The 14,392-nt window shown below is 45.0% G+C and overlaps 1 protein-coding gene across 3 annotated transcripts in view; it reads left to right on the forward strand.

Moving 5' to 3' along the window:
* The window catches only part of LOC138503239 (uromodulin-like), a 230,314-nt gene extending 216,828 nt beyond the window's left edge, over window positions 1-13,486 (forward strand). For all 3 annotated transcript variants that reach the window (XM_069622827.1, XM_069622826.1, XM_069622828.1), the window contains 2 exons: window positions 11,209-11,268; window positions 13,151-13,486. In XM_069622827.1, the coding sequence (XP_069478928.1) occupies window positions 11,209-11,232 (24 nt within the window). In that variant the 3' untranslated portion in view covers window positions 11,233-11,268; window positions 13,151-13,486. The remainder of the gene's footprint in view (window positions 1-11,208; window positions 11,269-13,150) is intronic.
* Window positions 13,487-14,392: the final 906 nt, after the last annotated feature.

Here is a 14,392-nt window from a genome sequence, read left to right on the forward strand (position 1 = left end):
GTCTCGGCATCACATAGTTTTGTGCATGGCCGTTGTTTTGCTTCCTCTAGGGGTCTCTCTGTGTCACTCGTTCCGTCGCCCTGTTTACTCATCTCTTTCTACAAGGATTAGCAACTCATTTTCGAATCGCACTCTTTCTGCTTTTATTTTTCAATTGAAACAGCAATGTGATCTACTTAGACTGCACAGACTACATTGATCCGCGTGTCAGTTCTTTGATAGGGAAAACAAAATTGTTTCATCTGATCAAGGTAGAAAAAATAACACGAAGCGTGGTTAGGACACAACTATACTGAACTCAAAAGCTTAGTTGTCCTCTCCCCAGGTAGAAAGCACATGCCACGCTTGACTAGGCAGCATAATTCAGCCTCTAAGCAGATAGATACTAGTGTCCGGTTCAAAAGGTAATAAAACATAAGGGCCAATTAAGATGCAGAGCATTGGGTAGTTGCCAGGCTGCACCCTGGCAGCAGGCGGGTTAGGGGCTTGAATATGTGGTGAGGAAAAGACAGAGAAAGCAATTTCAGAGATTTCTAATTAATTCGACATGATGCAATCATGGCCTTTCCAGTATCTTGATACCTGCTGCCTTGATGTAGTGCATTCTTCGAAGTATCTTGTCATTAAAGTGAATTAGGCGCTCTCTGTCGTGAAGAAAGGTTCTTAAGGGTCGATGGGAGGGCCCGGGTGAAAGCAGACAGTTCCCCTAACCTTTTAGCTGAAGCTGTCATCTGATGACTTGAATTAAAGCCTCTCAAAAGACTAATAATCAGACCAGGGCTGCCATGTCAGCTTGTAGATTTGAATAAGACCGTCTGAAAACATGTGAATGCCTGTATGTGCCAGGGCTAAGAAGCTATGGCGCAGGTGCTGTCACAAAGCACTGGGAAGACGTGACTTAAGTCATCTGTCACGTCATATGCGCATCATTAGCCACCGATGTCATCTCCACTGATGGAGGCAACACATCCCTCAGCCTGTAAAATGATCTCCTATATGTGTCAGAACCTCTTGAGAATACATGTTATTCCATTGCATTTCTAAATCCAGAGGTTGCCATGACGGTTGCCAGGCCGTTACGAAACCATTGCTACCAAACTGAAAGTGGAGTTCATGTCAAGTAAAACCACTGTCGGCAATGTCTAGAATCGTTGTGAAATATCAAAATTTTCACACTTATTCTTGTGGACAGATTTGGCATTTTAAACGCTTTTCATAACGATTTTTCCAGCGAGCCCAGGCCAAAGGTAAGGAGTCTCCTGACCCCCCACCTCCCCCAAAAATGCTATTTTATTTTGTAAAGGTGCTTAAAAGCACCATAGCGCATGTAGCGCGTGGTCCCTCTCCCCCTGCCCACCGCTTCCTGGCTTCACTCTGCCCGCCTCCCCTGGTCCCGATTGGTCCGTTTAAAAAAAACAAAAAACAACAGAGGCCATAGCACGGGTCTGCTGGAGGCGCTCTGCGCCATTTCCAGCGAGCCCAGGCCAAAGGTAAGGAGTCTCCTGACCCCCCACCTCCCACAAAATGCTTTTTTATTTTGTAAAGATGCTTAAAAGCACCATAGCGCACTCGGCGCCTGGTCCCTCTCCCCCTGCCCACCGCTTCCTGGCTTCACTCTGCCCGCCTCCCTACACGGCCACTCCATCCGGATTGGTCCTCATACCTCACATCAAGGACACCCTAGGGCAGCCCTCTGCCCGGCAGCCCTGCGGCGAAGGACCCCGAGGCAAAGGACGGCCCCAAGATGTGTCTGCAGGTGTCCGCAGGGGAAACCAGTGAAGCAAGCAGCCAACAGACACCAACAAAAACTGTGAGTGTGGCATGGGTGGGGAGTAGAGCAATTACTCTACTCCAGAAAACCTGTGCCAAATTATTTTACCTCCCAATAACATAGACTGCCATAGACTCACACCAGGAACACTCAGAAAGATTTGTAACCACCAGACTGAACTTATTCATGACAGGATTGTAGAAGTTGCCTTGCATTACATAGTAACATAGTTGTCAAGACCAACACGCGCTGCATTTAGATAGAATTGTGAATATTGCCCTGCGTTGCATCTAGATAGGACTTTGAATATTAGCATGTCCACACTTAGACAGAATTTTGAATATTGGCCTGCGTTGCATCTAGATAGGACTCTGAATGTTAGCATGTCCACACTTAGACAGAATTGTGAATATTAGCATGTCCACACTTAGACAGAATTGTGAATGTTAGCATGTCCACACTCGGACAGAATTGTGAAAGTTGGCATGTCCACACTTAGACAGAATTGCGAATATTAGCATGTCCACACTTAGACAGACTTGTGAATATTGGCCTGCGTTGCATCTAGATAGGACTCTGAAGGTTAGCATGTTCACACTTAGACAGAAATGTGAATATTAGCATGTCCACACTTAGAGAGAACTGTGAATATTGGCTTGCGTTGCATTTGGATGGGACTGTGAATGTTGACATGCCCACACCTAGATGGAATCTAAGGCATTGGCCTGCGCCGCATCCAGATAGAGGTGTGAGGGTCGACAGGTGCCGCACCTGGATAGAACTGTGAATGTTAGCATGCTAAAGGTCAGGTAACCCACTAACCAATATAAGCTCAAACTCTGCATACTTATCTCACTCAAAAAAACTCACACAACCATCTCTCGCGCAGCAAGCCACACGCACTTCACAACACTGCAACAACACATAAGCCGGAGCAACAGCACACGCGGACTGACACCGATCCGATATCCGCACCAAAGCTCAGTATCTGGTGTATACCAAGCTGAAGCTGCCAACAGAACACCACTCCTCTCACTATCCTACTCCCTCTTCACCTTACTAACCCATCCCACCTTATCATTTGCAGTTCCGCCAGAGCGCCTGGGGACCAATTCCGTTGGTGATGGTGCGCGGTACAAATACCTTTAACATTTAACATAATCAGGCATTTAGTTGTTAAACCGGGTTTGTGTGGGATTCCCCTGGTATGATGTTTCCTCAGTGCTCATAAGACCAAACTCTGCACTCAACAAACACATGTCCAATCCACTGTGAAACTAAACACTAGGCCCTCAGTAAGAGTTTGGTGGAAGCTTTAAAACATGAGGTATTTCATTTCTGAACTCTTCAATTTCCTCAGCTTTTGTGTGGAGAGAGTTTCTTCTACACAAAAGCAATATCTATTCGATATTACCACATGCAGTAATCCTGCATGCAGTAAAATGGCATTTCCCCCAAAAGACACGTGGAATTCCAAAATAAATGGGGAATAACTGAGAGGTCTGCATGACTCATAGTCATGCAGACCCTACCTGTTCCCACGTGCAGTCATGGGAAATGCACACTCAACTATGGAAACAACTGTCCTCTGGTTTATAAAGGCATGTGTCAGTGCCAGGAACCCCTTGAGATTCAGGGTTGTATCATGTGCTCATCAAAACCCAGTGCTGTTCAAGTCTCCACCCTAATACTGATTGGTGCTGGTAAAATGCTGATGGACATGAGAGACACTATTAATGGCACGGGGTCGATTATAATGTACTATTCTTTTCTTGTTTATTATAGCAGCAAGAATAAAACAATTCCCATAAACCCTTTGTTGACCATCGTAAGAGACATCATTTCACCAACATTCCAGGGGTAGCAGAAGTGACATCACATGACCCTTGACCTCTCTGATGACACAGGAAGTGGTGTCATTCGATCTCCACCACCAAGTGACATCGCAGGAAGTGGTGTAATGTCATTTGATCCGACCCCAAAATGAAATCACATCAAGTGATGTGACACAACCTTTCACCCCTTCACATCAGAGGAAGTGGCATCACATAGTATTAGACTATTGCATTCAAGTACAGGTAGGAGGGAGCTGGCATATGAGGAGGGACACACAGCCTCTGTGTGCTGTGTGGTTATTTAACCACCCGTTGACTGCCCATGGCCATGCTTAGCACTAGGCCATTCCACCCACTGCTCACCGCTCCTGCCATAAACACATCATCTGTGGGTCTCTTAGAGCTCACTCTATGAAGCACTAAGGTCAATCTTTAGCCTGCCAGTATTTTTTCTAAGCAGTCTTTACTTTATATTATTTGTAATGCGCACTATGGACCCAGAGGCATAAATGCGCAGACATTAAAGCAGAACACACATAGAACATACAGATGCAGAAGTGAAAACCAAGTGTCAGTGTGCAGAAGATTAGGAGGTGTCCAGACCTGAATATAAGAGAATAACAAGGTTTTCAAGTCTTTCTTAAATTCTAGCAAAGAAGTTTGGCTTCTTAGTGCTGCCGGAAGCTGATTCCACAGCTTGGGAGTCACCAAAAAGAATGCTCCATTCTCAGGTTTCTTTGTTCTACTACGCTACGAGGGAGGAACAACTAGTTCTGACCACAAGACCTCAAGGCCCTACCGTTAACTTTATTGGTTATATGCGCCTGCAGGTAGGACGGCATGAGGGCAAGCCTCCACTTAAAGGTTATGACTAATGACCTGACCTTAGCCAGTGCCTCTGTCTGGAGTCAATAAAGGGAGCGGTTAGCCTCAGAAACATGATTTCGGTGGGACAGACCAATCACAAATCTGACTGCCCAGTTTTGTACTATTTGGTGTCTGTATACATCCCGCTTACAAAGACCGACCAGGAGACTATTACAGCAATCGATCTTAGCCCCTATTATGGCTCTGGCAATCATTTCCGTGTTTGCCTGAGTAGTAAGGGGTCTAAGGTGCGAAAGCAATTTAACATAGTAAACCGATGCGGAAACCACACTGGTTACATGAAATCTCATAGAAAGTGACTCGTCGAGGACCACACCCTGCTGTGAGTCTGCTGAGAGTTAATGGTTTTATTTCTGCCATAAATGGCTACTGGTGTGATAAACATGTTTTGACCAAGTATGTCCTCAGCCACTTCATTATTATCTGTTCCTTGTACTAAAGTCCTGTTAAAACCCAGCATTGACAAAGCCAGAAGTTGGGGCTTCTGTAACTGTATTAGATAGGCATTTGCCAAGCACTGTCTCATATGTCCAGGTAATCACACCATTTTCCAGCTGTTGTACTCGTATAGCCAGCTAGTCAAATTATATTGGTACCTAGTTTTTCTAGGAAAGAGCCAACAGAGTCCTTTACCACCCATCCTCCCAAAATCCCCAAACACCCCTCCAAAGCACATTCACCTTTAATCTGAGTGTACAGGTACACATATAGTTAATATGCATAGCTGCAGCGTCTGTTTGATGTTGCTGCTCCCCACCTTTGCTGTTCACACCCGCTTTCATCTTGTACTTTTTTGTGCGCCGCCTTAATAAGGGAAAATAGCTCAGAGGGTTGAGTGATTGCTGCTGTGAGCTGCAATTCACCTGTTTGAATCCTGCAAGGCCAACTAAGTTCTTCACTCTACATTGTTCATTCAGTTTCACTAAAACATAAATTCTTGAGGGAGAAAAAATTATCCTCTCACTTAAGCCTTCCAACTTCCAAGGCGACCTCTGCCCAGCCCAGCTAATAAAGGATGCTGCAAGAGATCTTGCCCCTTTTATTTCCAAACTCATCAATGCCTCATTCACATCTGGCATTATCCCCTCCAACCTGAAACAATCTTGGGTGCTCCCACTGTTAAAGAAAGCAAACAGTTGATGCACTTATTCCTACCAACTACCGTCCCATCACGACAGTACCCTTCCTGCTCAAAATACTTGACAAGGTTGCATATACTCAGATCCAAAAATACCTGGAACTCCATAAACTCCTACGAGCGCGTCAATCAGGTTTCCACCCCCTACACTGAACGGAAACTGCCCTCATTGACTTGAAGACACAGGTTGATGAGCTAAGAGACAAAGGAAAAACATCCCTCCTCCTACTGCTAGACCTCTCAGCCGCATTCGACCTTGTGGACCACAAGGTTTTATGCAGCCATTTAGATTCAGCCGCCCACTTCGCCAAAGAGGCCTGAGCGACAGGACCATGAGGGTCTTCTCCCCCTCATCAGCGGCTGACCCTATAGCCATCACATGTGGTGTGCCCCAGGGCTCATGTGTCTCCCCTACAATATACAATATATTTACTATGCCCATTTTGATGATCTGGACCTTCTAGGTATCACCTACACTTATTATGCAGATGATACTCAGATTCCCCTCCCACTATCCGGGGATTACAATAAGGATTTGGCCTTGGTGAATAGAGTGTATCTCATCATACAGGCATGGATGGCGACCAAGCTCATCCTTCTGGGCACCCAAACTAACCTCAAAAAACTAGAGCAGGACTACTCATCTTGCATAATTGATGGTAGCCTCATCAAGGTGGCCAAGGAAGTAAAGACCCTTGGCTTCTACATTGACTCCACTCTTTCCTTCGCCAAACAAGTGAACTACTTGGCCTCTGCCACCACCTACACTTGTAAGCTCATTAGATCCGGCAAACCCTTTCTTTCAGATGACAACTGCATGATCCTGGCCAAAGCTCTAATACTCTTGAGGCTTGACTATTGCAACGCCCTCTACATCGACGCTAACAAATCAATCATCCAGTGGATACAAACCCTCCAAAACAACGCCCTTAGAGCAGCGCTTGGTGTGGCCAGACAATCTCATATTTCAGCGACTCGGCGCCAAAACAATTGGCTCTCTACCCACAATAATAAAAACGCATCCCTCACTCACAAAGCACTGAACAATGCTGCCCCAGTTACCTTATGGATAGATTCCACAGGAGTTGGTCTACCAGACCCATGAGACTCACTAGCACCAACTGCCTTACTATCCCCAGATTCAAGCTTTTCAAGGCAGGTGGCTGCAGTTTCCTTGTGAAAGTGGCTCAACTCTGGAATTCCCTACTACACACTAATAGAGAAGATCAACCATATCTACATTTTAGACACAGCTACATTAACCTGCTTAAATATGCCGACCTTTAGGCCCGCTTGTATGTGACTTATAGGCCTGTAATGTATCCATATACTCTCCTCAAAGTATTTACTGACTTATGTGTGTCGTGCATCTGTACTATTCCTGCTACTTATGTTTGTCGTATATCTGTACTATTCCTGTTCTTATTTTGTAACCTGTAACTAAGCTTTGCATATTCTTAATTGTTGCGCCCTGATACCCTTGGGTCTGGTGAGCATTAGAAATGAATAAACAAACGAACAAACTCTTTTGAGGTCGATAAAGGAGTACCAACTTCGATTGGGTGATAATTGTATGTGGTTGGGAGATCATTGTATGTAAATGTGTTGTCTGTACAGTGCTCTCGTGAAAGCGCTATATACATGACACATCCTTATTACTGCTCAGCTCCCAGCTATTGAGCACATGTACCGCGTTTCTGGTGGAACCAATCCCCTGGCACATGATACACGTAGACTTGTATAAAGCAGATGCAGTGAGGCGGCATGGGTCGTTTTGGTGGGGATAAAGTTGTTCATAGGCTGTTGCTTGCAGCCTCAGGCATATAAAGGTTAAAGCAACTCTTCAAGTTCCTACACAGACATTGGCTAAAAACTTCACACTGAGTTAGTTACTCCTGATGCTGGTAGGGGGAGCAGTGTTCTTGGCATCTATGGAGCTGAGGGGCATTTAATCATATGCTATTCCTCAATATATAAACTTTATGTGCAAAGCTTGACACAGGTATCCTACTTTGTCTACAAGTATGATGTGTAAGAACCAGGGTCATGACAGATTAGGACTCGTAATACAGGAAATGGACCAAAATGTCACCCGCATAATTGCGAAAGCCGTTTTTTTTAACACCCTCTTACTATGTGATATTATAGTAATATGGGAGGGTGTGGGGGTCTCACCCCGCATATCTATGTGGTGTAAAGGGGGTTAAATAAAAAATATTCAGCCATCGCAATTATGGGGGTCGCAGTGATCACATAGATCCGCAATACATGGCAGTTGATAACCTGTGACCTGTTTCTGGATTTTGCAGGACTTTTGGGGATCTAGAATCCAGTCAAAATTCCCTTCCTGCAGCAGGAAAACCAAAAGCACATGTCCGAGCCATTATAGGACAGTCATGACCTGTTTCCAGCGATACTAAGAGGTCTCCATGGCCCTCATTCCGAGGTTGGTGCTAGTCATAGCGCTATTAACGCCATGACTAGCACCAATACCGGTACCGCCACCGACTTGGTGGTTTGGGGACTTACCGGTCTATTCTGACCTTTAAGGGACTGGTAAGTCCCCATTTGAAAAGCCATTCCCCATTTCCATTTGAGCCCCCATAGGGCTCAATGGGAAGGCGTCAATAACGGTACCGCAAATTGTGGTACCGTTATTGACCCCGGTATCCCTTTGCGGGTCCCGTCCATAACACCTGGTAAGGGACCTCGGAATAGGGTGCAAAAGGATTACCGTCACCGGTGTCATTACCGGTGCCCGGTATCCCTTTGCGCCCAGGTCGTAATGACCCCCCATGTGTTCTTTTTCACATGCAAGTTTAATGTCACCAGGCCCAGAGGTGGGTGTGCTGTATGGAGGACCTATGGTCTGTGGCATGCATTCTTCCATGTCTAGCACTGCCTGGGACATAGATCAACGCTGGCTCCTTCAGCTGTACCTGGATATATCTGAACTGAAAGCCAGGCAGCACTCCTTGATGACCTTCCAGTGCTATGAGACTATAGCAAGAGCAAATCAGGGCTTTAGAACTGTACACAAGATAACTGTGTCTATAAGGCTTTAAAAAGCAGACACATATGGGGCCCCTTACAACCAACTTCTACTGTCGCAAGCTGTAGTGCTTGAAAGCTTCTAGTAGTTTAGTGGCTTCTTAAGAGCCCTTTTTTAAAGCCCAAACTGTTGGCATTGCCAATGCTTGTTTTAGCTGGTGTCGGTATTTTAAAGTTTAAATGTGGTGTTTGGGTGCAAATGCGACCCCATGGCCACCAGCCAATACTTGTATGAATTTTGAGTGCAGCCTATTAAGGGCCATGCTAATTACTACATTTCTTGGAAGAGTACTTCTATTTATAATCCCACAGCACATAGCATAGTGTTGTTTTTCGAGTATTTGAGAACATAAAAATATATAAGCAAAGCTGAAAGCACATGTTAGAAGAAATGCTCCCTAGAACTCCTTTCAACCTCCAAGAATTGAACCATCGATCTCTTCTCTCCCTTTGTTCTGTGTGCTCAGCTCTGCTGATCCAGGGCTTGTATTAGCGCCTTGCATTTTATTTTAATGCCTTTTTGAAGCAAAATCTTCAAACAAGACCTATTAAACTGTTCTAAGCATAGCGCTGCTGTAAATCAGTCACCCTGCCTTGGGTGTACACAGAAAGTCTTTGCAGCTCGTGTCTATGGCAGGTGAGGTGGCAGCTATGCACTGTGTGCCTGGGGACAAGAGGCGCTTTACTGCGGGCGCTTGCTGTCCTGCATCAATGCGGAATCGTTGGGCGTGTGCTGTCCTTTATTGAAGGATGGTTGATAGATATACTGTCTCCTGCTGATGGTGGATTGGTTTGGCAGCTATGCACTAAGCGCTTGAGGGAAAGAGGCGCTAATGCAGGTGCTTACTGTCCTGCATCATTGAGGGATCATTGGCGTGTGCTGTCCTTTATTGAAGGATGGTTGATAGATATACTGTCTCCTGCTGAAGGTGGATTGGGTTGGCAGCTATGCACTAAGCGCTTGAGGGAAAGAGGCGCTAATGCAGGTGCTTACTGTCCTGCATCATTGAGCGATCATTGGCGTGTCCTGTGCTTTATTGAAGGATGGTTGATAGATATACTGTCTCCTGCTGAAGGTGGATTGGGTTGGCAGCTATGCACTAAGCGCTTGAGGGAAAGAGGCGCTAATGCAGGTGCTTACTGTCCTGCATCATTGAGGGATCATTGGCGTGTGCTGTCCTTTACTATCTTGTATTATTGGTGGATTGATACATGGGCTGCTCCCGAATAATGACTGAGTGATAGTGGTATTGTCCACCAGTGGATGCATATTAGATCTGCAGTCCTTCCATGATGGCTGATTGATAGATCTGGGGACCTTCATGTTGGCTGATTGATGGTGGTATTGTCATTTAGTGATGTCTGACTGATAGGTGGGTGGCCATTCATTTTTATATTATTTATGCATTAATAGAGCGCCTTAAAGCCATAGGCAAATGAATGTCTGATTGATAGAAACGCTGTCCCATCCTGTTTTCTGATTGAAAGGCATGTTTTTCCACACTGATGCCTGATGGGTAGATGCTTGCTGTCCACATTGATGTCTGATTGATAGACATGTGTTTCATCACTGATCGATGGTTGGCAGATGTGTAGTCCTCCATTGACGGCTGATTAATAGATCTGTGCACTTTCGTTGCTGGCTCATTGACTGTTGTGCTGTCCATCAGTGATGGCTAATTGATAGATAGGTGGTCATTCATTAATGGCTGACTGATGATCATTAATATCTGATTGCTGCACCCCGTTGATGTCTGATTGATAGGCATGCTAACACTCATTGATAGCTAGTTGATAGATGCTTTTTGTCTCCCATTGATGGATGATTGCTAGACCTGCTTTCCACCATTGATGGATGATTGGTAGACCTGCTGGCCACGATTGATGACTGGTGGATGATTGTACTGTCCCCCATTGATGGATGAGTGATAGTTCTGCTCTCTGCCATTGATGGCTAATTGATAGAGGTGCTGTCCTCCATTGATCTCTGACTGAGAGATGTGCTGCCCCCATTGCTGGATGATTGATAGGTCTGCTGTCTGCCATTGATGGCTGATTGATCGATGTGATTTCTCATACTTATCTATGATGGATAGTTGTGCTATCGCCCGTTGATGGATGATTGGTAGACCTGCTGTCCACGATTGATGACTGGTGGACAATTGTACTGTCCCCCCATTGCTGGATGATTGATAGACCTGCTGTCTGCCATTGATGGCTGATTGATATATGTCTCGCATTTATCTATGATGCCTAGTTGTGCTATCTCCCATTGATGTAGGATTGGTAGACCTGCTGTCCACTGTTGATAGATGTGCTGCCCATCATTGATGGATGGTTGATAGCAGTGTTATCCCCCTTTGCTGGTTGAATGGTAGATGGTTGCTATCCCCCATTGACGGCGGTGTCTGATTGATAGAGATGTGCTGTTCCCTACTGATAGATGATTAATAGACCTGCTGTGATCGATGTTGCCATGCCATGCCATACCAATGTTGTTATTTAATCTCGTCTCTGTTTTCCAGACGTGCAATTCCAAGGGGTCATGAGGATGCAGCCCCCGGATGATGCAAACATTTCTGCAGGTGTGTGACTTTATTTTATGGGTATTTCATCTATGCACTTTGAAAGGGAGAGAAGCTGTAGTTTGGGTTTCCCTTCCTGTGTCATTAAAAAGTAGAGGGTGTGTGTTTTCTCCCCTCTTGTGGACATAGGGTCTCCTTTGAGCCATTTCCTGAGATATAAGGACAACCCCCTTGGGTTGTTGCAGTCTCCCTCGGTGTTCCTGCCCCTGTGGCAGTGATTCAGTATTCCTGGTCCAGGCTTTCCTTTAACCCATCTGGAGGATTCGGGAGATGTAGCACTCCTGCTTCTGTGAACAAAACTGGGATGGCCTGGGTAGGGGACATATTTCCTCGTGTTATAGCAACACTCTGGGACTTGGCTTGACATTGCCAATGGGGTTCTCCCTCCCAAGTCTTCAGTTGTCCTCCCTGGATCTGGTACAGGTCTTGGTTCTGAGGGCTTGCAACATTCTGGTATTGTTAGTGTTTGTGTCCCATCTTTTCCATAGTTGCCTGGTTAAATTAGAAAAGGTTTCACTCAGGTGGAGTGGTTACTGCCAGGAGAGCCATGTGGCAGTTCCCTGCTATGAGGGGGGTGCTGCTGAGGTTATTCAGGGGGTTCTTGAGTCACGCTGCTGAGCACCTAAGAATGCCTCAGGGAACCTCATCCCATGGTATATATGTTACCCTGTATCTCAAACAGCCCCACTCAACTCCTGAGACTGTGGTCTAGATTGATTGACCACAACTACTAAAAGGAGGGCAAATAACAGCTTTGAAGGCACATTTCCCTATTTTGGGAACAGTCACCAGCTTCTAACCTAGTGCCGCAGAATAATCCTGGTGGTGGGTCAGATGTGTCATCATTTATTTGTAACTTGTCACACGTCATGTGAGGCTATCTGGGTTGGGGGGAGGTGTCTCTGACACAGGGTAAGAAGCATCTCGGTGTGTGGTGAGATATATGTCTAGTGTGCAGTCTAATACATCTCTGATAGCTGTCATCTCTGATCGATATGGGGTGACTGGTGTAAAGTCAAACATGTCTCAGGAATTGGGCAAGGATGTCTCTAACAGGAGTTTAGTAAGGGGTATAGTTCCATGAAGAGTATCTTAATGGGTCAGAGATGGTGATGACTCTGAAACGCGTGGATGACACATGTCTCTGAAAAGGTTACCGAGTGTCTGCTATCTCTGATGGGTGCAGTGAGGACTGTCTCTGATGGGAGTGCTGAGGTCTGCATGAGATGTGTGGTTTCATAGTTGTTTGTGTGGCGTGACTGCTTTCTCCGATAGGTGTAGGCGTGTCTGCTTTCTCCGATAGGTGTAGGGGTCTGAGTTGTGTTTGATGGATGTGTTGTGGTCCGTCTTCGATAGCTGTTGCATGACAGATGTCTGTGGTATGTGATTAAAAGGTGTCTATGATATGTATGGAGGTTAGACATGTTTGTGTCGACAAGTACGTGTGTCTGATAGTGGGAGTTTCCCCCAATGGTTGCAAGGAACAGATAGTTAGAGAGACAAGTCTGAGAAAACTATCCTGATTTCTTTGGTCTTCATTTTATCCTTGCTGAGATTATGAGATAAGAGACGAAAGACAGAAAAGTCCCTGTGGAGTCCAACAATCTAAGTGTTGATCGCCATGGCTCCAGAGATACCTTGATGTACATTGCTGAACTCACAATGCACCACATTGAACCCTATTCACCAGCCCATGCTGTCATATGGGCTGAGACCCTGTCAAAAGAGGCTCTGGCACATTTAGGAATCACAAGAAATGAGCAGTGTTTGACAGCACAGGACAACAGCCATCCTCGTTGCCAAACTGATGGAAATCAAGTGTGATCTGTTGATTGATAGATGTGATATTTATTCTGTTAATCTATTAATCTTTGGTTTCTAGATATCTGCTGATCCAGGATGGTAAAGTCCCTGACATTCCCACAACTGGGAGTGAGACTCCTGGGATCTCCCCAAGTGAAGGATTCCAGGATTTAAAATGATCTAAATTGGGAATGTGCAACTGACCAATCTATGGAGACCATCTTAGACTGTTTTCAAACATTGCCGTTGACCTTTCTCAGAAACTCATACATTACCTCTAACTTTTCCCATTCCTCCTGATCTGAGTTTAAAACCTGTTTCTAAATGTTGATCTTCAACCATTGATTTACCTCCAGATAGATTTGTGGCCTTATTTGGTACCCAAAATCAATTAAAGAATTTACACTGGATGATATCCTGTTGATGAATGGTGAATTAATTGGAACTCGGGTGCACGTTAAGGATCAGCCTTCATTTAGATTTACCCTTGAAGCTGTACATGTATCCCTACTGTTCCATGTAGAGTGATGTAGTTAGGAATCAGATGTATTGAAAGGTGTGTGAGTAAGAGAAAAAGAAAGAGAAAGAGAATAACCCTATATCCGATTTCAAATGACCAGTGATTCTGCAATCCTAGGCCCTGGAGCAAAGTCCTGAAAATGTCAGCACTGCAATTGATACCATCATTATGTAGCAATGTTTCACAGTCTGGTGTACCCAAAAGGCCAGAAGGCAGGTGACCTAACATAAATACCTGGAGAGCCAATAACGTTTCACAGTGTAACTGATGAATCCCATTGGTGGAATGGTGTGGGTCGTGCATGACAGATGGACAATGATGATGCCTGGAGAGACAGGAGATTCAGACTCTGCTTTGAATTAACAGAAACTTCAAGGGTTAGGTTCTGTTACACGTTGATGGGACTGAGTGCCTAGGAGAGATCCTACAGCTCAAGTCAAAACATACATAAGGACAACAGTGCATTTTTCTGCATATACTTTAGCTAGGGAAATCTAATAACATTGGATCCCAGAATAATGGACTATGCCAAAAAGCTAAAGATAGAAACTGGACTTACCCATAAGGTCAGAAAATAACTGCATTTGAAATATTCACCCACTGTCATGTCTCAGTGCTTATGTGTTCGCCTCTGGTTCTTCCTTCCCTCCTGGATGCAGGGTCAATTCTAAATACTAGTGAAACACAAAATAATATATATTTACAGAGCAGTAATTTTGCTCTTAGGTGCCCAATAGTGACACTGAGTGACAACGTGAAAGATATCTTTTGTTATAAATAAACACATTTTCTCAGGGACTG

Source organism: Ambystoma mexicanum, chromosome 11 (assembly GCF_040938575.1).
Source record: "Ambystoma mexicanum isolate Mex_15411 chromosome 11, UKY_AmexF1_1, whole genome shotgun sequence".
Lineage (NCBI taxonomy): Eukaryota > Metazoa > Chordata > Amphibia > Caudata > Ambystomatidae > Ambystoma > Ambystoma mexicanum.